We start from the raw sequence: 14939 nt of genomic DNA, 5'->3' as shown, positions 1-14939 counted from the left end.
TAGAGGAGGGAGAAAGTGGAGAATCCTCACCTTAGCCTTCAATGTTTCCTAAGCACTAGACTGTGCACTCTAGCACCTCAGCCTCCTAGTGATGCTTCAAGCTGGGAGATGGGCATTTGTTTATATTTCATTCACAACCAGTGGAGATCCCATGGATTATCCAAGCCACAGGACAAGAGTCGAACCACTTGGAGATCTCATGGGTTTATCAGATGGCTATGTGCTGTTTGTTCTCCAGGTAGAGGGAAAGAACACGTGTGCTAGAGCCCGGCAGAACTATTTTCCACTCACAACTTGTGCCTGGGCTAACCAGCCATAAGAAAATAGCATCGCTCATCTCTCTAGGCCTCACTGCCTTGTCTGTAGCCTGGGGCGACAGTGCCATATACTCTGTACCGTGGGACAAGCCATGAATGAGATGAGTTATAGAGATCGATACTGTGCCAGCACAGGGGTCAGCACATGATAAAGTTGCTGCTCCCATTGCCCCATCCTCCTTTAGCTCCTGCTCCTCCATGCCAAGATGTTACTATGTGTACTAACTGTTACTATGTGTACTAGTGATGGCAGGTACCCAGGCACTAATGTACACGTGTCCCCAAACTGTCTGCTCACTCCATGTAATACACTTCATTATTTTCTTTTCTTGTTGCCACATATATTTTCTTTCTTTCTCTTCTGAACAATTCCCTTGGTCTTCTACCACACATGCATAAGTCCTACTATCTTTAAATACTCCCATACCAACCGTTCTATTTTTACACCTCTCTTATTATTTGCCACTCATGTTTACCAGAGCAGTACAGGGCTTAGGGGAAGGATAGGGAAGTCTAGTCATTCTTGAAGAGGAGCCTAGCGTTCCCAGCACGTGTCTTAATTTCGTTTTCCTTGGATTTGCATATTACTGACCCCAGAGAATGTATTCTTCCGTAGGTAAGTTGATTAATTATGATTAATTTTGATGTTTTTTTTTTATGTGAGTCGGAGGCCCCTGGGAGAGGAAAAAAGGACGAATGACCGTTTGTTCAGCAATTCGATGCTTTTCACTGGGGAATTAATTCTCTGGATAAATTGGCAACAGGCTAAACAGGTTCACCTAGGGCTTTGGCTCCACTGTACAATGCACTTCATAATCTCAGGGCAGCCCTCTCAATGCACAGGTTCCCAGGTCCTGGGAGGGCTCAGGAGCAAGGCAGGCACTGTGTGCAGAGCTTGATTTCACAGCCACCAAGAGTCTGAAACATAGACTCTGCTCACACAGCACAGACCCTCCCCAGAGCTTCAGAGCCAGGATGGTTGACTCCCACCCACCTGCTCTCTCCCTTTCCACTGCATGGCCCCAAAGCATCCCTACTGATCTGTCTTATTAAGGTCCTTGGAAGGACAACAGGTAGGAAACACTGGTTGTGTGCAGAGAAGAGGGTCTTACAGCTAGCATAGAATCTTTCCTTCTGTGGTCTGTCCCATGCCTCCCTGTCTGAACCACGCTCTGTAAGGTTGGAGGAACAGGAATCAGCAAAGTCCCCCAAATGCTAAGGATGCCCAGTCACTGTCCACGGGTCTCAGAGACAGAGCCTGGAAGGAAGAGCAGCCCAGAAATGAACAGCACGGTGAAGACGTGAGAACCCAGCAGGCAGGTGTCGAGGTTATGCCCAGCATTGCCCACTTAGACTGAACCGTCCGCTTTATCTTTGCACCTCACACGGAGCTGCACAGATCCTTGCTTAGAATGGGCAAGGAATGGACAACAGACAGACAACAAGCCAACCACTCAACTCGTGACTCATTGACCTGGCAGCCAAAGGATCCAGTGCTTCTTTACCTCCCTGACGTCTTCATATGAGGACAGAATACCTGAATGTGATAGACGGGTCCTCTGGCTGTGGCTCTGGGTCTGGTTTTAATGGATGGGACCTCAAACAAGTAAAGGCTTCAGGAACAGCATATTGGGACTTATCGACTCTGCTGAGAAAACCATTCAAGGAGGCCAGATGGGAAGAGAGAGACCTTGATACTATAAGGAAGAAAGAAAGAGAGAAAGAGAGAAAGAGAGAAAGGAAGGAAGAAAGAAAGACTATGCAAGCTCCCAGCTGAGCTTTACCCAGAGTGCAAGGTGATGAAAAAGAATAAAACCTTAGATGCGTATGAAAGGTTAGCTTTGGAGACTATTATCCAACAATAGAAGACCAAGGTAGTTGCCTTTTTTATGGAATTGTCAGGAAAAAACAATAGCATATTGTGGAAGGGACCTTGAAAATGGACAAGTGCTATTCATAACTCAAGGTGTGGATGCAGGTCGACCTTCATGGTGGTTTGCTACCCTGCATCCACTGAAGAATCAGCCCGAAGGCTCTAGAGCCACCTTTCCTGGCAAATGGAGACCACCCCAGAAAACCACAAGTGGACACAATGCAGCGATGGTGGGGAGCATCCCTACATCACAGCTCTGACTTGTGTGTGTGTGTGTGTGTGTGTGTGTGTGTGTGTGTGTGTGTGTGTGTTGGGGAACATTCCAGGAGCGAGAGCGGAAGGAGTGAGTTCCAGGAAGTGTGCTTGTGAGGGACTCTCTCCTATAGGTACAATTCTGGAACACTCACTGAACACTTGAAGTAGAGAGGACGGAGGGAAGGCAGAGTCAGTGTGGTAAAGGGTTGGGGCCCCAGGGTGCTGACATCCAGAGATGACCAAGTCCAGTGAAAGTAAACAACCTGAACCAACTTCTCAAGGAACTGAGCCCTCAGTCGCCAAACCAGTTTACTCAGCTGCAATGAGAACTGTTTCAAAACCACAGTGTTAGGCTCTCTTGGATGGGAATGAAAATGGCTGCTCTAGGCGAGCAGGTTCCTTGAATCAAGGTTTCTTCATGGAAACGTGGGAAGGAGAGGGAAGGCAGAGAACTCTGAACACGGAGCACTGGGGCTGCCCTAACAGGTGGTCACACTGGTCTCCTTTCTTGTGGAATCTTCCCTCACCTGTGTCCAGTCAGAACGCCTGCTCCTCTCCTGTGGATTGATGCATAGGGTTGTAGGGAAATAAAGTTTAGGAGACACCTATCTTCCTCTCAAAAGATCACGGAGGCTTTCCTCCTTCCCTCCCTCCCTCTCCCCTTTCTTCCCCCTCTTCCTTCCTCCCCCCCTCTCCCCTCCCTCTTACCCTTTCTCCTCCCTCCCTTCCCCCCCATCCCTACCTCCTTCTCTCCTTCTTCCCTCTCCCCCCCCCTCTCCTTCCCTCCCTCCCTTTTCCCCCGTCCCTCCCTCCTCTCCCTACCTCTTCCCCTCCCTCTCCCTCCCTCTCTCTCTCCCTCTCCTTTTATGTTAATGCTAGGCATCCAAGTCTGTATCTTCATTCTTATGACCCAAGTGCTTTTTACATTTGACTTTTTTTTTTTTTTTTTTTGGTTCTTTTTTTTTCGGAGCTGGGGACCGAACCCAGGGCCTTGCGCTTCCTAGGTAAGCGCTCTACCACTGAGCTAAATCCCCAGCCCCCAAGTGCTTTTTAATCCACAGATTAATCTCTTCAGCTCCCACAAGTCCCATCTTTTCTGAAAAAACAAAGGCGTTGAAGGATTTGGGAAGCTCATAAGGGACCATTAACTCCAAGCCCACCTCAGGGGCTTCTCTGAACTCTCCTTCCAATAACAGATGCCCATGTCCGCTCTCTCTGTTCCTGATTTTTGAAGACCAGGCTCCATTTGCTTCTGTGGCAGTCGTTCCATGGTACAGCCATGTCTTATGCGTCCTCTGACCAGCCCCAGCCCAGTCAGTGGCGTGCTGTGGTGCTCACTAAATGCACACAGCATTGACCACAGAGGCTCAGGTGACTCTTGTTTCTGGAATCTGACATCACAAGAGCATCTCAGAATGTCATCTTACCACTCATTTTGCCCAGGTGTCAAGCCGGAGAAAATGAAGGCCCCAAAATCAGCCACCTGAGTGGAAACTTCTGCTCACATAAAGAGCCAGGGTCACTTTGCACGAACTTCCAGTGCCCCTGACCAGGGACCTCAGAGTTTCCTGAATTTTAGATTTCTCCTCCCTTTCTTATCCCTCCATTCTTGGTAGCAAGGTGTGGGAGGGGGACCCCAGTAATATTTGTACCCCAGGGACCCAGTCTATGCTTACGAAGACCTTTATGTCTCATTGAAGAGCGTCTTGCAGACTCTTCCTCAAAGGTCTGAGACAACTCACTATGGGACAGCACTGGCTGGACATGGATAAGACCTTAAGTTCAATCATCAGTACTGCAAAACAAAAAACAAAAACAAACAACAAAACAAAACAAAACAAAACAAAAACCCCGATCACACACGATCCTCCACAGGACAGGGGGACACTTAGTGTTGGATAGAAATGTGCAATTGGGGGCTGGGGATTTAGCTCAGTGGTAGAGCGCTTACCTAGGAAGTGCAAGGCCCTGGGTTCGGTCCCCAGCTCCGGAGAAAAAGAACCAAAAAAAAAAAAAAAAAAAAAAGAAATGTGCAATTGGTGGTGGGGGAGTGTAAGGCGGAAAGAGGATTCTGGAGATACTGTTCGTGGGTCTCAGCTCTCCTGGCAGATGAGGGTAGAACGCCTACATTCCACCGCATCCACTCTGCCTGGGTGTCCTCACCCACACCTTGAGGCCCTCAGCACCAAGGTCAAAAACCAGAGGGAAGTGAAGAAGCCACAAACATCAAGATTCCCCTAACCTTTTAACCAATAGTTTACAAATGTATTTTAATTAGTATTCAGACCTTCTAAGTTGGCCCAATTACAGCCATGCTGGGTCTTGTAAATACTCCTAATATTCATTCAGTGTGTAAGTCTCTCCTGCCATCCTTCTGTTGCATGCAAATGTCTTGTTAATTTCCTGCGACAGCGTGGGAGCCAGTTCACTTCAGCTCAGTCTACAGCTCCTGTCTCCTTTCTACGTTTGCCACGCTGTTTAGAATTCAAGAAAGTTGATATTTTAGGTCGGATATGGAGTGGGGCTAGAAGGAGGTACTAAACTCATCAGGAACTGAGGAGAACTACCCAGAAGTCATTCTCTTTACGTCCATCCAAATAGGAGCCTCCTAAACGCCTCCTCTGGTTGGAGCTACCTGAGGCAGCTTTAAAAACCATTGGTTACCAGGACATCGCCCCAGGGGGTCTAGTTTAAATCCCGGATGCCACTTGGCCATCTTTTTGCTTTTTTTCCTTTTAAATCACCAATTTATTTCCACCTTGAAAACCACTGACAGGAATTTCTCATCGCCCTGCTCACTCTGGGAGGAAAAAAAAGAGCTAGCATGCAAAAGGAGTCAGGGCGAGAGATAGCGGAGTTATTCCCAGCGCAAGGCAGTGAGCGAACTAGGAAATCTGGCACCTGCGCTTTTAGCAGCCCACCAACGCTGCAAGGTCGGGAAAAACAGCGCGTGCGGCGATGCTACACACGCAGCCCTGGAAGGGCGGGGCGGGTGGGAGGGGCCTATCTGGGCCCCGCCCCTGCACGCCTATCGGCGCGCGGTGCGGGCCCTGACGTCACTCTTGTCAGGGCAGCGGCACATGGACTGCCTGATGCGCTGAGCCCGGCGCTGCGGGGCCGCGGAGCGCGGGGAGCAGCGGCCGCGGCGGGGAGGGGGGTGGGGCGGGACCGCACAGCCTCGGGTGCTCGCGCGAGGGTCCGGGGCCCGCGCTTTGCCTTCTGCTCATCTGCAGCCGTCTACGTGTTTTATTCTTTCTTTCCTTTTTCTGCCCCCCTTTGCAAATTTGAACATTTTGCAAGACTGAGTGGTGTTGGAGGCAGGTGAGAAAGAGCATCCTACACAGGGCCGGAGGAGTCCGCGGCGCTCGGTGCGCTTTCTTTCCCTGGACTGTCAGCACTGAGAACCCGAAAGTTTTCTTGTTTATTTTTATTTTATTTTGATATTTGTACGCTGATGTATTTACAAAGACAGAAGTGATTTTTTTTTTCCCTTCCTTGTCTGCACTGTTTTGAAAGCGAGTACTTTTGGTTGGCAAAGGACGGAGGAAAAAAAAGCTCATCAACATTTTGGGGCGGCGATTGGCCTTCTTTTTAAAAGACAATTTGCGTGCATCACGATGGAGAAAATGTCCCGACAGCTCCCCCTGAACCCTACCTTTATCCCGCCTCCCTACGGCGTGCTCAGGTCCCTGCTGGAGAACCCGCTGAAGCTCCCCCTTCATCCTGAAGACGGTGAGCGTTGCCTCGGCAGCTGGGCTCAGGGAAGGGACGACACTCCCAGGGACCCCCTGGTCGGCCGGGCACCAGCATCTCTCTTCCCCTCGCCTCGCTTTAGTGAAATTGGGGGGCTCACCCCCTCTTTCTCCCCAGTGCAAAGAGGATCCCACATTTGAAATAGCGCTGGGAACCTGGCTCGCCCGCCTTTCTAGGTCTGTCCTGCAGCGCAGGTGACAGGTGAACTTGACCGGTCAGGATCGCTGCTTTGAGTGACAGGGTGTGCGCTTCCGCGGAGACCCGTGTGTCTCCGGGACTGGAGAGGAGAAAGGGCGGGAGGTGGCTGGTTGGAGGCGGGGGAGGGGTCCGAGTAAGTGGGGGTTTCTCAGTCGGCAGCCTGAATATTTTCGGATTGTGTTACTGTTTTGTGTTGTGAACTCACGCGGCGCGAGCGGAGAGGCGCTTTCTCCCGCTGGCCTGCAATTCACCAAGCGGGGTGGGGGTGGGGGGGAGTGGTCTGTCGGCGGGAAGCGGTGCACGCCTCCAGCGCTGACACTTTCCCGGTGCTCTCTTCCCGGTGGGAGGGGAGAGCTGAGCAGGCTCACGTGTAACCGCGTGCAGGAGCCTCCTCTGGCTTGAGCCCTTTTCTTGGTAAGTCTCAGACCTTCCCTAGGCAACCGTAGCTTGGAGCTGAGGAGACAGGGGTAGGGGATGGTGGGGAGGGGGTTTTGCATGTGAGACCTGGTTGGGAACGCAGCTGAGGCCGGACGGATTTGTGTTTTGAGCCGGTGTAGTTTCTTGCCTTTGGTGTTATCACAGTGACAAAAGCGAATCATGCTGTTCCTGCATAAAGTCTTGAAAAGATTATTTGGCTGCAAATAGCTTCGGGGTGTTTGCATCATTTTCCCTAGGAGAGAACGCCTGTTGCATTGCAAGAGTTGCTGGTGCTAGATTGCGCGTACAGACCGCCCCCCTCCCCCGCCCCCAATGTCCTCCCGCATTGCTTCTTAAGGAATAGCACTGGGGAGAAGGCTTCTGTGGTCGATGTTTTTAAGTCTGACTCTCTAATGAAACTGCGGAGGATTTGAAGATTCAAATGGGTGGCGTTGGGACTACATTTCTCTAAGGGGGAGAAAAAACAACTCGGAATCAAATTCTGTAATCCCTGATTCCACCCACACCTGAATATTGGCAAAACTGCAGCTCGGTAAAGACCAATCCGGGGGAGCTGTATTTCAAGGCAGGAAATAGCTGCATTCTTCCCCTCATAGTGTAGAACACAGCACCTTTGTATAGTACTGCTTTGTGACGGGATGCATAAATGTATACTTTTCTTTTTTGCAAATTAGGTGATATTTAAATGTTTGGGGAAAAGGAACCCACCTTTTAAAACCGACTTAGTCCTTTCGTATGTGTTCCAGTGGCCTGCTAAGCTAATGGATGAGTTTGAAAGTTCTTCATCTCTACCTACCCCCTCACCCACCCCCCACCCTCCAAACCTCCTCCACAGGCTCCTTCTATGATGGGAGCATCCTTATCTTCCTTGTAAATGGGGATAATTATTGAGCTAATAAATGAAAAGGAATAACGTGGAAACTAGATGCATAGTAATGAGGGAAGGTGGGGGCGGGGACTGCTTACTCAGACTAAGCATGAATACCATGAATACCGGTGTTTCTAAGTCTGAATGACCTCAGGTTCTTGCTGTTGTCACTTTCTGAAAGATAGAATCATCTCAATTTGTCGGTGGTCCCCTTAAAAAGCACATCGGTTGTATATACTCTCCGGTGTTCTTTTCCCAGAATAGATTGCGAGTGACTTGACCCTTCAAATAACACTAAGGCTTGTTCTCTTGTTTTCATTCCAGATCAGTCGGTAGCCCGTCCTACAAACCAGTGTTTTCTTTCCAAAGTAAATAAGGAGATGTTGAAACTCTAGATCCACAAAAGACAGCACCCAGAGGCCTCAGTGCCCCCTAGAAGTAGTTTTGTAACAGATGGCAGGAAGGCTGGTGACAGAATGACCCCCTTTCTTTTCTGTTTTTAAAAACAAAGCTCACCCTTCCCTTTCTTTTTCAGCATTTAGCAAAGACAGAGACAAAGGTAAGAAGCTGGATGATGGTAGCAACAGCCCGACCGTCCCCCAGTCGGCCTTCTTGGGACCCACCTTATGGGACAAAACCCTTCCCTATGACGGAGATACTTTCCAGTTGGAATACATGGACCTGGAGGAGTTTCTGTCAGAAAATGGCATCCCCCCTAGTCCATCGCAGCACGACCACAGCCCTCACCCTCCTGGTTTGCAACCTGCTTCCTCCACTGCTCCTTCAGTCATGGATCTCAGCAGCCGGGCCACGGCACCCCTCCACCCTGGCATCCCGTCTCCGAACTGTATGCAGAACCCCATCAGACCAGGTAAACTCACACCCTTTAGATGTGAGGGGACGGGACGGAAGCGGTGTGTGGGGGGGATTGGCATGAGCAGGAGCTCTTAACACATGTTTCTCGAGAGGAGCCCTCTCTTCCTGTTCTGAATATCCTTCCTCCTTCAGTGAGCATGCGTAGCTCTCACCTGCAGAGTCGGACTCAGTGGACCCGCCTTTAAGAAGCTGGTGTTTTCGGGTCTGGGGTTGGAACCCTGACTGTTCATTTTAACCAACTCCTAGGAGAATTCTGAGTGGTCGATTCATAGGCTACAGGTTGTGATGTTCCAGCCTGGAGTTAATGAATGGGCTAATGGGTTAATGTAAAGTAAACATCCATCCTATCCCCTACCCCTTTCCCCTGGTCTCCTAACACTAAGGTAATAGGATCTTGCTGGACAATTTGGGTAGACCTCAGAAATTTACCCCATATCCATTCTTCTCTGGCCTAAAGGGGTAAATGTGAGGAGAGGTGCAGGACAGCTCTCTCTCTCTCTCTCTCTCTCTCTCTCTCTCTCTCTCTCTCTCTCTCTCATTTGTTTCATCTCCTTTGGTCATTGACTAAGACCAAGAATCTAAGTAAATGTAAGCTCTCCTATTGCCCGAGGCTAAACCTCTTTCTTCATAGCACTGTGTTCCTATGAGCCAATCTTGCCTTTCTATGGTTTTCAGTGTCGTCTGCTCATCACGCTTATTCCACCTTTATCAAGGCTTGTGCCCGTATAAAAAGCCACCCACAGTGGCTCATTTGTGATCCTGGTGCTAGGGAGGTGGATTCAAGAGGATCTCTGAGGTTAGTGGACAGCCAGCCCTGGGAAATCAGATACAAATGCACCCACACCCCACCTCCCATATTCAAGCAGACTCACACATATACACAAATAAATAATGAAGAATGTTTAAGAAGACGACACAGAAACATTACCAACAAAGAACTATGCTTTAAAATCCCCTTGCCAAATGGGCAGGGGGAGGCCCAGACTGAAGCAGTCCCGGATCCGTATTTTTAACACACCATGGCACAAAACAAGCAGAAAGAAAGATCATTCCGTGGACAGGTACCTGGAACAACTATTCAGACTGATACATTGACAGGAAGGTCACTGATCAGAAGGCCCTTAGCTACAGGGAAAGACAGAAAACAAGACAATGAGAGATTTGTGTTAGCAGTTTCTGCTGAACTCTATGTCCCCATGCAGAAATTTCCTGTCACACGCAGAACTGGATAGGAGCTGAGAGGAAGGAGGAAGAGAGCCCCTACCTTTATAGGTTAGCCGGGAGTTCAGGTTCGCCTTTCATAGATCTCTGGGCTTTCAATTCTATTTTACCCCATCTCCAAAATCCACTTTAGTCGATAACTCTAGGCCACAGGTGCTATTGAAATGTCGCTTTAACCTCCAGATATCCCCGGAAGCTACACTATCCTCTTGATGTGAATTAGATGACCCACTCTAAAGAATGCATAGTGTCAATGTCTTCAGTTTCTTCACTGTGTGAGGCAGCTAGCAAAATACACAGTCTCCACACAGCAGAGGTAATGGTGTGTCACGGGGGGTGGGGGGGGGGATCGGAGTCCCAGAGAGAGGGCACTGGTTTGTCCCGCATCCTACTGTGTATCTGAGCGACCTTAGAAGTGGCATAACCTCTTGGAGCCCCACTTTCCCCTTTAATAGAAAGATACCGTTTGATTTGATGGGGTTCTTTTGGGAAAGACAATACACCAAGGTCAGGTGGCTAGCTTCGGGTGTTCTGTTTGTTTGAAAGGTTGCGGCTGTCGTGAACTTTTACCGTTATGACAGTCCTTGTCACCTGAAATACCTTCCTGAAGCCACTAGATTCAGTTACACAGACTCCCCTTGGAGAGAAACAACGGGAGATTTTGTCCAGGGAGCATCATCTAGGGTGTTCCTACTGAGAGTGAAGAATTGGGATCATAGGATTTGAGGCTCAGCCATGTGTCAGAGCTCCTTGGAGTCCACAGTGGTCCATGACTCAGGTGATGGGGATTCCCCAGTTCAAGTTGCTGTCCGTAGCAAGGAACTCCCAAGTGTCTGTGGGTAGCATTTTATTAAGTTACAGAAGAAACATACCGAAGGATCTGAAAACAATCCCTCCACTTAAATATCCTTTCAAATGTAGTAGATTAATATTTCAATACAGTTCTGTTCTTCGAATGGAAAAACCAAGTGATATTCCTAATGGGAAAAACAAATCAAAGCTCTTTTTTTTTTCCCCAAATGCAATAGATTAAAAGAATTCGCATTCTGCCATTCATACAATGTTGCTCATAATAAAGATTATACTGAGAAATGGAATTTTAGGGGACATGGGCTTGCTGATTGTGTTATCTCAAACAGACCAGAAAAGGGTGAAAGTTCTTAACTATTCTGCATAGCTCACAGGGATGCCCAAAATAGAAATACTCAGTGAATCTTGAGGAAAATGAGTCTTCGGAACAGAAGAGCACAGATATAGCCAGGGGCATTCTGGGAACTGAGATTTCAGTCTAACTGAGGGATCTCAACCTTGGCCACTCTCCCTTGAGGGTAAATCTTGTGGTATATGGCTGTGTGGACTATAGGAAGTTAAGGGAAATCTCTACTCTCTTCTTTAGATGCCAAGGACACCCACTCTCCAGTTGTGGCAAACACGAATGTATTGAGCCACCTCACAATGTCACCTGGGAATAAAGTCACTCCTAGCTGAAAATTAATGTCCTGGATCTTCAACTTAGACAGCAAAATCTAGACTTAATTTAGGCTACTATCATACAAATGAGTGCTTTTTATATCCTATAATACTCTGTGGCAAATGTTTTGAGACAGTCAAGAGACATTGGGTTGCCAAGAAAAAAAAAAAAAAGGTCATATAGTAATAAGAGTGTTCTGCACTTTTAGGGGATAGAATGACGTTATCAGGGTAACCAGGAGATGATGCCACCCAGTTCGAATGCTTGCTCTCGACTGTTTGTCCAGTATGCAACTTTTGAGCTATGCTCAGTAGCATTGTGTCAATAGCGCTACCTGTCTGGGTGAAAGGTAGTGAGGGAAGCCAGACTGACAATTATGCAGGTTGAGGTCTACCTCAAGGGTATCTTAGGATGGCAAGGTGAGCATAGCTGTGCATCTTGGAAACCATTTATTGTGACTGCTCCCCTGACCCTTTCCCCATGTTACACATTCAGACCTGGTTCCTTCACGTAGGTGTGCGATCAAAGCACGACTCAGTATCTGAAGAAATAAAACTTCCTGAAGACCTGTGGTACAGACGCGTTGAAAGCCGTGGTGGGGAGAGTATTGGGTTTGAATCCAGGGGCTTCAGGGAGCCTGAGTGCTGTACCCTGGCTGTTCCCAGACCAGCCAGATGGGAAGAATCATTCTGTAGGCTTTGGCATTTGCATGTCAGATCGCATCAGAGGTAGCAGGGAGAACGTGCTCCTGGGGGTTGTAGGCTGGGTACTAGGAAAAATAAGAATCTGTTTGCCTTGAGACTTGAGTAACTGCTTTAAGGACAGCTGTCCCTTTAGGGAAAGTCATCCATTGCAGACAAAGGCAGAGATATTTTTAAACCCTGTGCTTGTAAAGATGGATTTGAGACCATTTCTTTGTGTGTGTGTGTGTGTGTGTGTGTGTGTGTGTGTGTGTGTGTGTGTATGTTTAAATAGCTTAGGGTGCCTGCCACTTTAAGGCCCAGATTCAGCTGAGAATTGAGAAGGGTTTCTTTTCCCTTCTGAGTCCGGGGACTGAGCTGTGATGAAGGCTGTGTACACAGAAAAGTGAAAACCCTTTCACGTGCTCACAGATGGGAAGAGGAGGACATAGAGCAAATGGCGTTGAGAGATGGAGACAGGGACACTTTGCAGCCTGGACTTTGTACCCTCCTCCTGCTCCCTGTCCTTGGTGGTAGGGCTTTGACTTGGGAGGCAGTTTCAAGCTCTGGGATCTGTATAATTATGTGGGGGAACTCTGTGCAGTGGACTCAGGAGTATGGGAAGTCCTGCAGAGGAAAGTAGGTGAAGCTCGAGTTAAGGATCTGCCTGTCACATATTTTCCCACCCGGCACATGTCCACCTGCTGGCTGAGGTCCATGTGAGTCATGGTGCCCTGTATACCACCTCAAGAATCTTGGGAGCTTCTACTTCATTTGGATCAAGGGAATTCTGAAGGAGAGAAAGAGAGAAAGAGAGAAAGAGAGAGAGAGGGGGGGGGGAGAGAGAGAGAGAGAGAGAGAGAGAGAGAGAGAGAGAGAGAGAGAGAGCAAGCCCAGTTTATACTGAATGTGGTCTCTTAGATTTACTTATCTTGTCCACCATACCCTGGGAGGGAACAGACTGGACCTGTCTCAGGTCCTGGTTGCTGGCATATACAGAATAGCAGTCCCTTGCCTGTGACAAGAGATATTTGGGGAGGAAAATGAAAAGCAAGAAAGCTTGGTGGTAGGAATGCAGGTTTTGGGACAGGAGGCTGAGGTTTTCATTCTAGACTCACCCCTGGCTTGCCAGCTCATTTTGTGTCCACTTTATTTTTTCCTTAAGATTATTTATTTACATTATATATGTGAGTACACTGTCTCTCGCTTCAGACACACCAGAAGAGGGCATCAGATCCCATTACAGATGGCTGTGAACCATCATGTGGTTACTGGGAATTGAACTCAGGACCTCTGGAAGAACAATCAGTGCTCTTAACCGCTGAGCCATCTCTCCAGCCTTGTGCCTGCTTCTTAAGCCCTCTAAGCCTCAGTTTACTTAGCAATAGAATGGAGACTATAAATAACATCCTCTCCGTGGAGGTTCATCGGGCTTAAACAGGATAAAGGATGGCAAAATACAGTGAAGTTTCCAGTACAGGAAAGCTCACTGTCCTTATGAGAGCAGTGACAGGGTAAAAAAAAAAAATGGCTGGGTTCCCTGTCCCCGTTCTCCATTTAGGGATTTGTTCATCTAGTCCTCTTCCCTCTGCAAAAATAGGACATGCTTCTTTTTTTTTTTTTTTTAACCTCCCTCAGCTTACCCAGCAATCATTCTTGTAGCCAGTCTGACCTTTCTCTCCCTCCTGGGTTAGAACAAATCACTTTCCTGATGTTCACCTAACAGTATTGCCCCTGGCTTAGCAACTCCTGTTCTGCCGGTGGGAAAGAACCCCGCATCCGCCCCCACCCCCCACGCCCCCCACCCCTACCTCTCATGGGAGCTGTGGACACCCTGGCTGCCTGCCTGCAGGACCGTGTGCTCCAGGCACATGGCCATACCCTGTGGAGCTTGCCCGACTCTGGGTAGTGTGCTAGCTTGTGCCCCCCCCCCCCGCCCCGTACCCTCTTGCACTCCTCCCCCACTCCTTCTCTACCCAGGAAAACTATAGCAAGTTCCAGCGATCCTGACCCTGTGTTGAAGATGCTGCGCTCCAGAGGGAGGACCATTGATAGGCTAGGGAAACCTGTTCTTGCTGGCGCATGCAAGCCAGCCCCTAAGCCTGGCCCTCTGGCCTGCCTCTCAAAGGCCCCCATCTCCTCTATCTTTCCTGTGCTGTGGCTGTGGGCAGGATTCCTGGAGACCGGCTGCTGCCAAGGGTCTTGGCAGAGCATTTTCAGTTCAGTGCTGTGCCTACCAGACTAGAAAAATAGCACTAGAAAGACAGAATTAGGTGGAGGGAAGGGAAAGATGGTGGGGGAGTCAGGAGACAGCCTGGATGACATCCTAATACAGAACCCCAGAGGGTGAGGAGAGAGCGATGATTTATTATGTGTCTCCGATACCTCTCTTCCAACTAGCACTAATCACTTCTACCCAGGAATCATTTTTTATGTCCTAGCGGTGAAAAACGAAGGGGAGAAGGAAGATAGAGAAAGGGGGAAAAAAAAGAGGAAAAAACCTCATTAACAGCAACCAAACGGTGGGAAGGGGCAGGTGGTACAGGGCGTGGTTCTGTAAGGTCGGGCACACTCATAGTTAACAATTTTCCATCTCTTGTGTTTGACATACATAATCCCTGTAAACACCTTCACCTAAGCCACGGACCCCCTGTTTTCTGCCATAAACTGAAATTTCTTAAGATACGTGATAGCGCACCACACCGGGACTCTCAGGATGTCCCGGGTTTGATCTGTGGATATCGACAATGGTTTCTAGGCTCCCACAGAGCCAAGCGGGAATCCTGATCTGGCCACTACCAGGCTCCCACTTGAGCTCAGGTACGTCATTTAAGTGATGTGAGTGTCTGTGCTCCCGTCTGGAATTCTGGAAAAATTGCAGGATCTTTTCCATAGAGCTAAGAAGGTCATAGGAGACAGCGTGTGGCAGTGCACTGAGCACAGAGCCTCCTACACAAGAAGTACCCCTAACAGCCAGAGCAGTATCCCC

General features: G+C 48.8%; 1 protein-coding gene and 1 long non-coding RNA gene across 5 annotated transcripts in view; one reads left to right on the top strand and one right to left on the bottom strand.

Annotated features, from left to right (window-relative positions):
* Nucleotides 1-2740: 2740 nt before the first annotated feature.
* On the bottom strand, nucleotides 2741-3788 carry LOC134480636 (uncharacterized). Its single transcript, XR_010055278.1, has 2 exons — nucleotides 3606-3788; nucleotides 2741-3002 (listed from the first exon to the last, which is right to left on the bottom strand). It is a non-coding gene; the product is annotated as an uncharacterized LOC134480636 (long non-coding RNA).
* A 1715-nt stretch (nucleotides 3789-5503) lies between these two features.
* Hlf (HLF transcription factor, PAR bZIP family member) overlaps nucleotides 5504-14939 on the top strand; it is a 57660-nt gene continuing 48224 nt past the window's right edge. For 2 of the 4 annotated variants that reach the window (XM_006247136.4, XM_039086873.2), the window contains exons 1-2: nucleotides 5504-6177; nucleotides 8238-8573. In XM_006247136.4, the coding sequence (XP_006247198.1) occupies nucleotides 6063-6177; nucleotides 8238-8573 (451 nt within the window). In that variant the 5' untranslated portion in view covers nucleotides 5504-6062. Of the gene's footprint in view, nucleotides 6178-6772; nucleotides 6811-8237; nucleotides 8574-14939 lie in introns of those variants that run through there. The other 2 variants (NM_001100764.1, XM_063269885.1) reach the window with 2 other exon arrangements.

This window comes from Rattus norvegicus, chromosome 10 (assembly GCF_036323735.1).
Source record: "Rattus norvegicus strain BN/NHsdMcwi chromosome 10, GRCr8, whole genome shotgun sequence".
NCBI lineage: Eukaryota > Metazoa > Chordata > Mammalia > Rodentia > Muridae > Rattus > Rattus norvegicus.
This window is presented reverse-complemented; position numbering and strand designations above follow the sequence as displayed.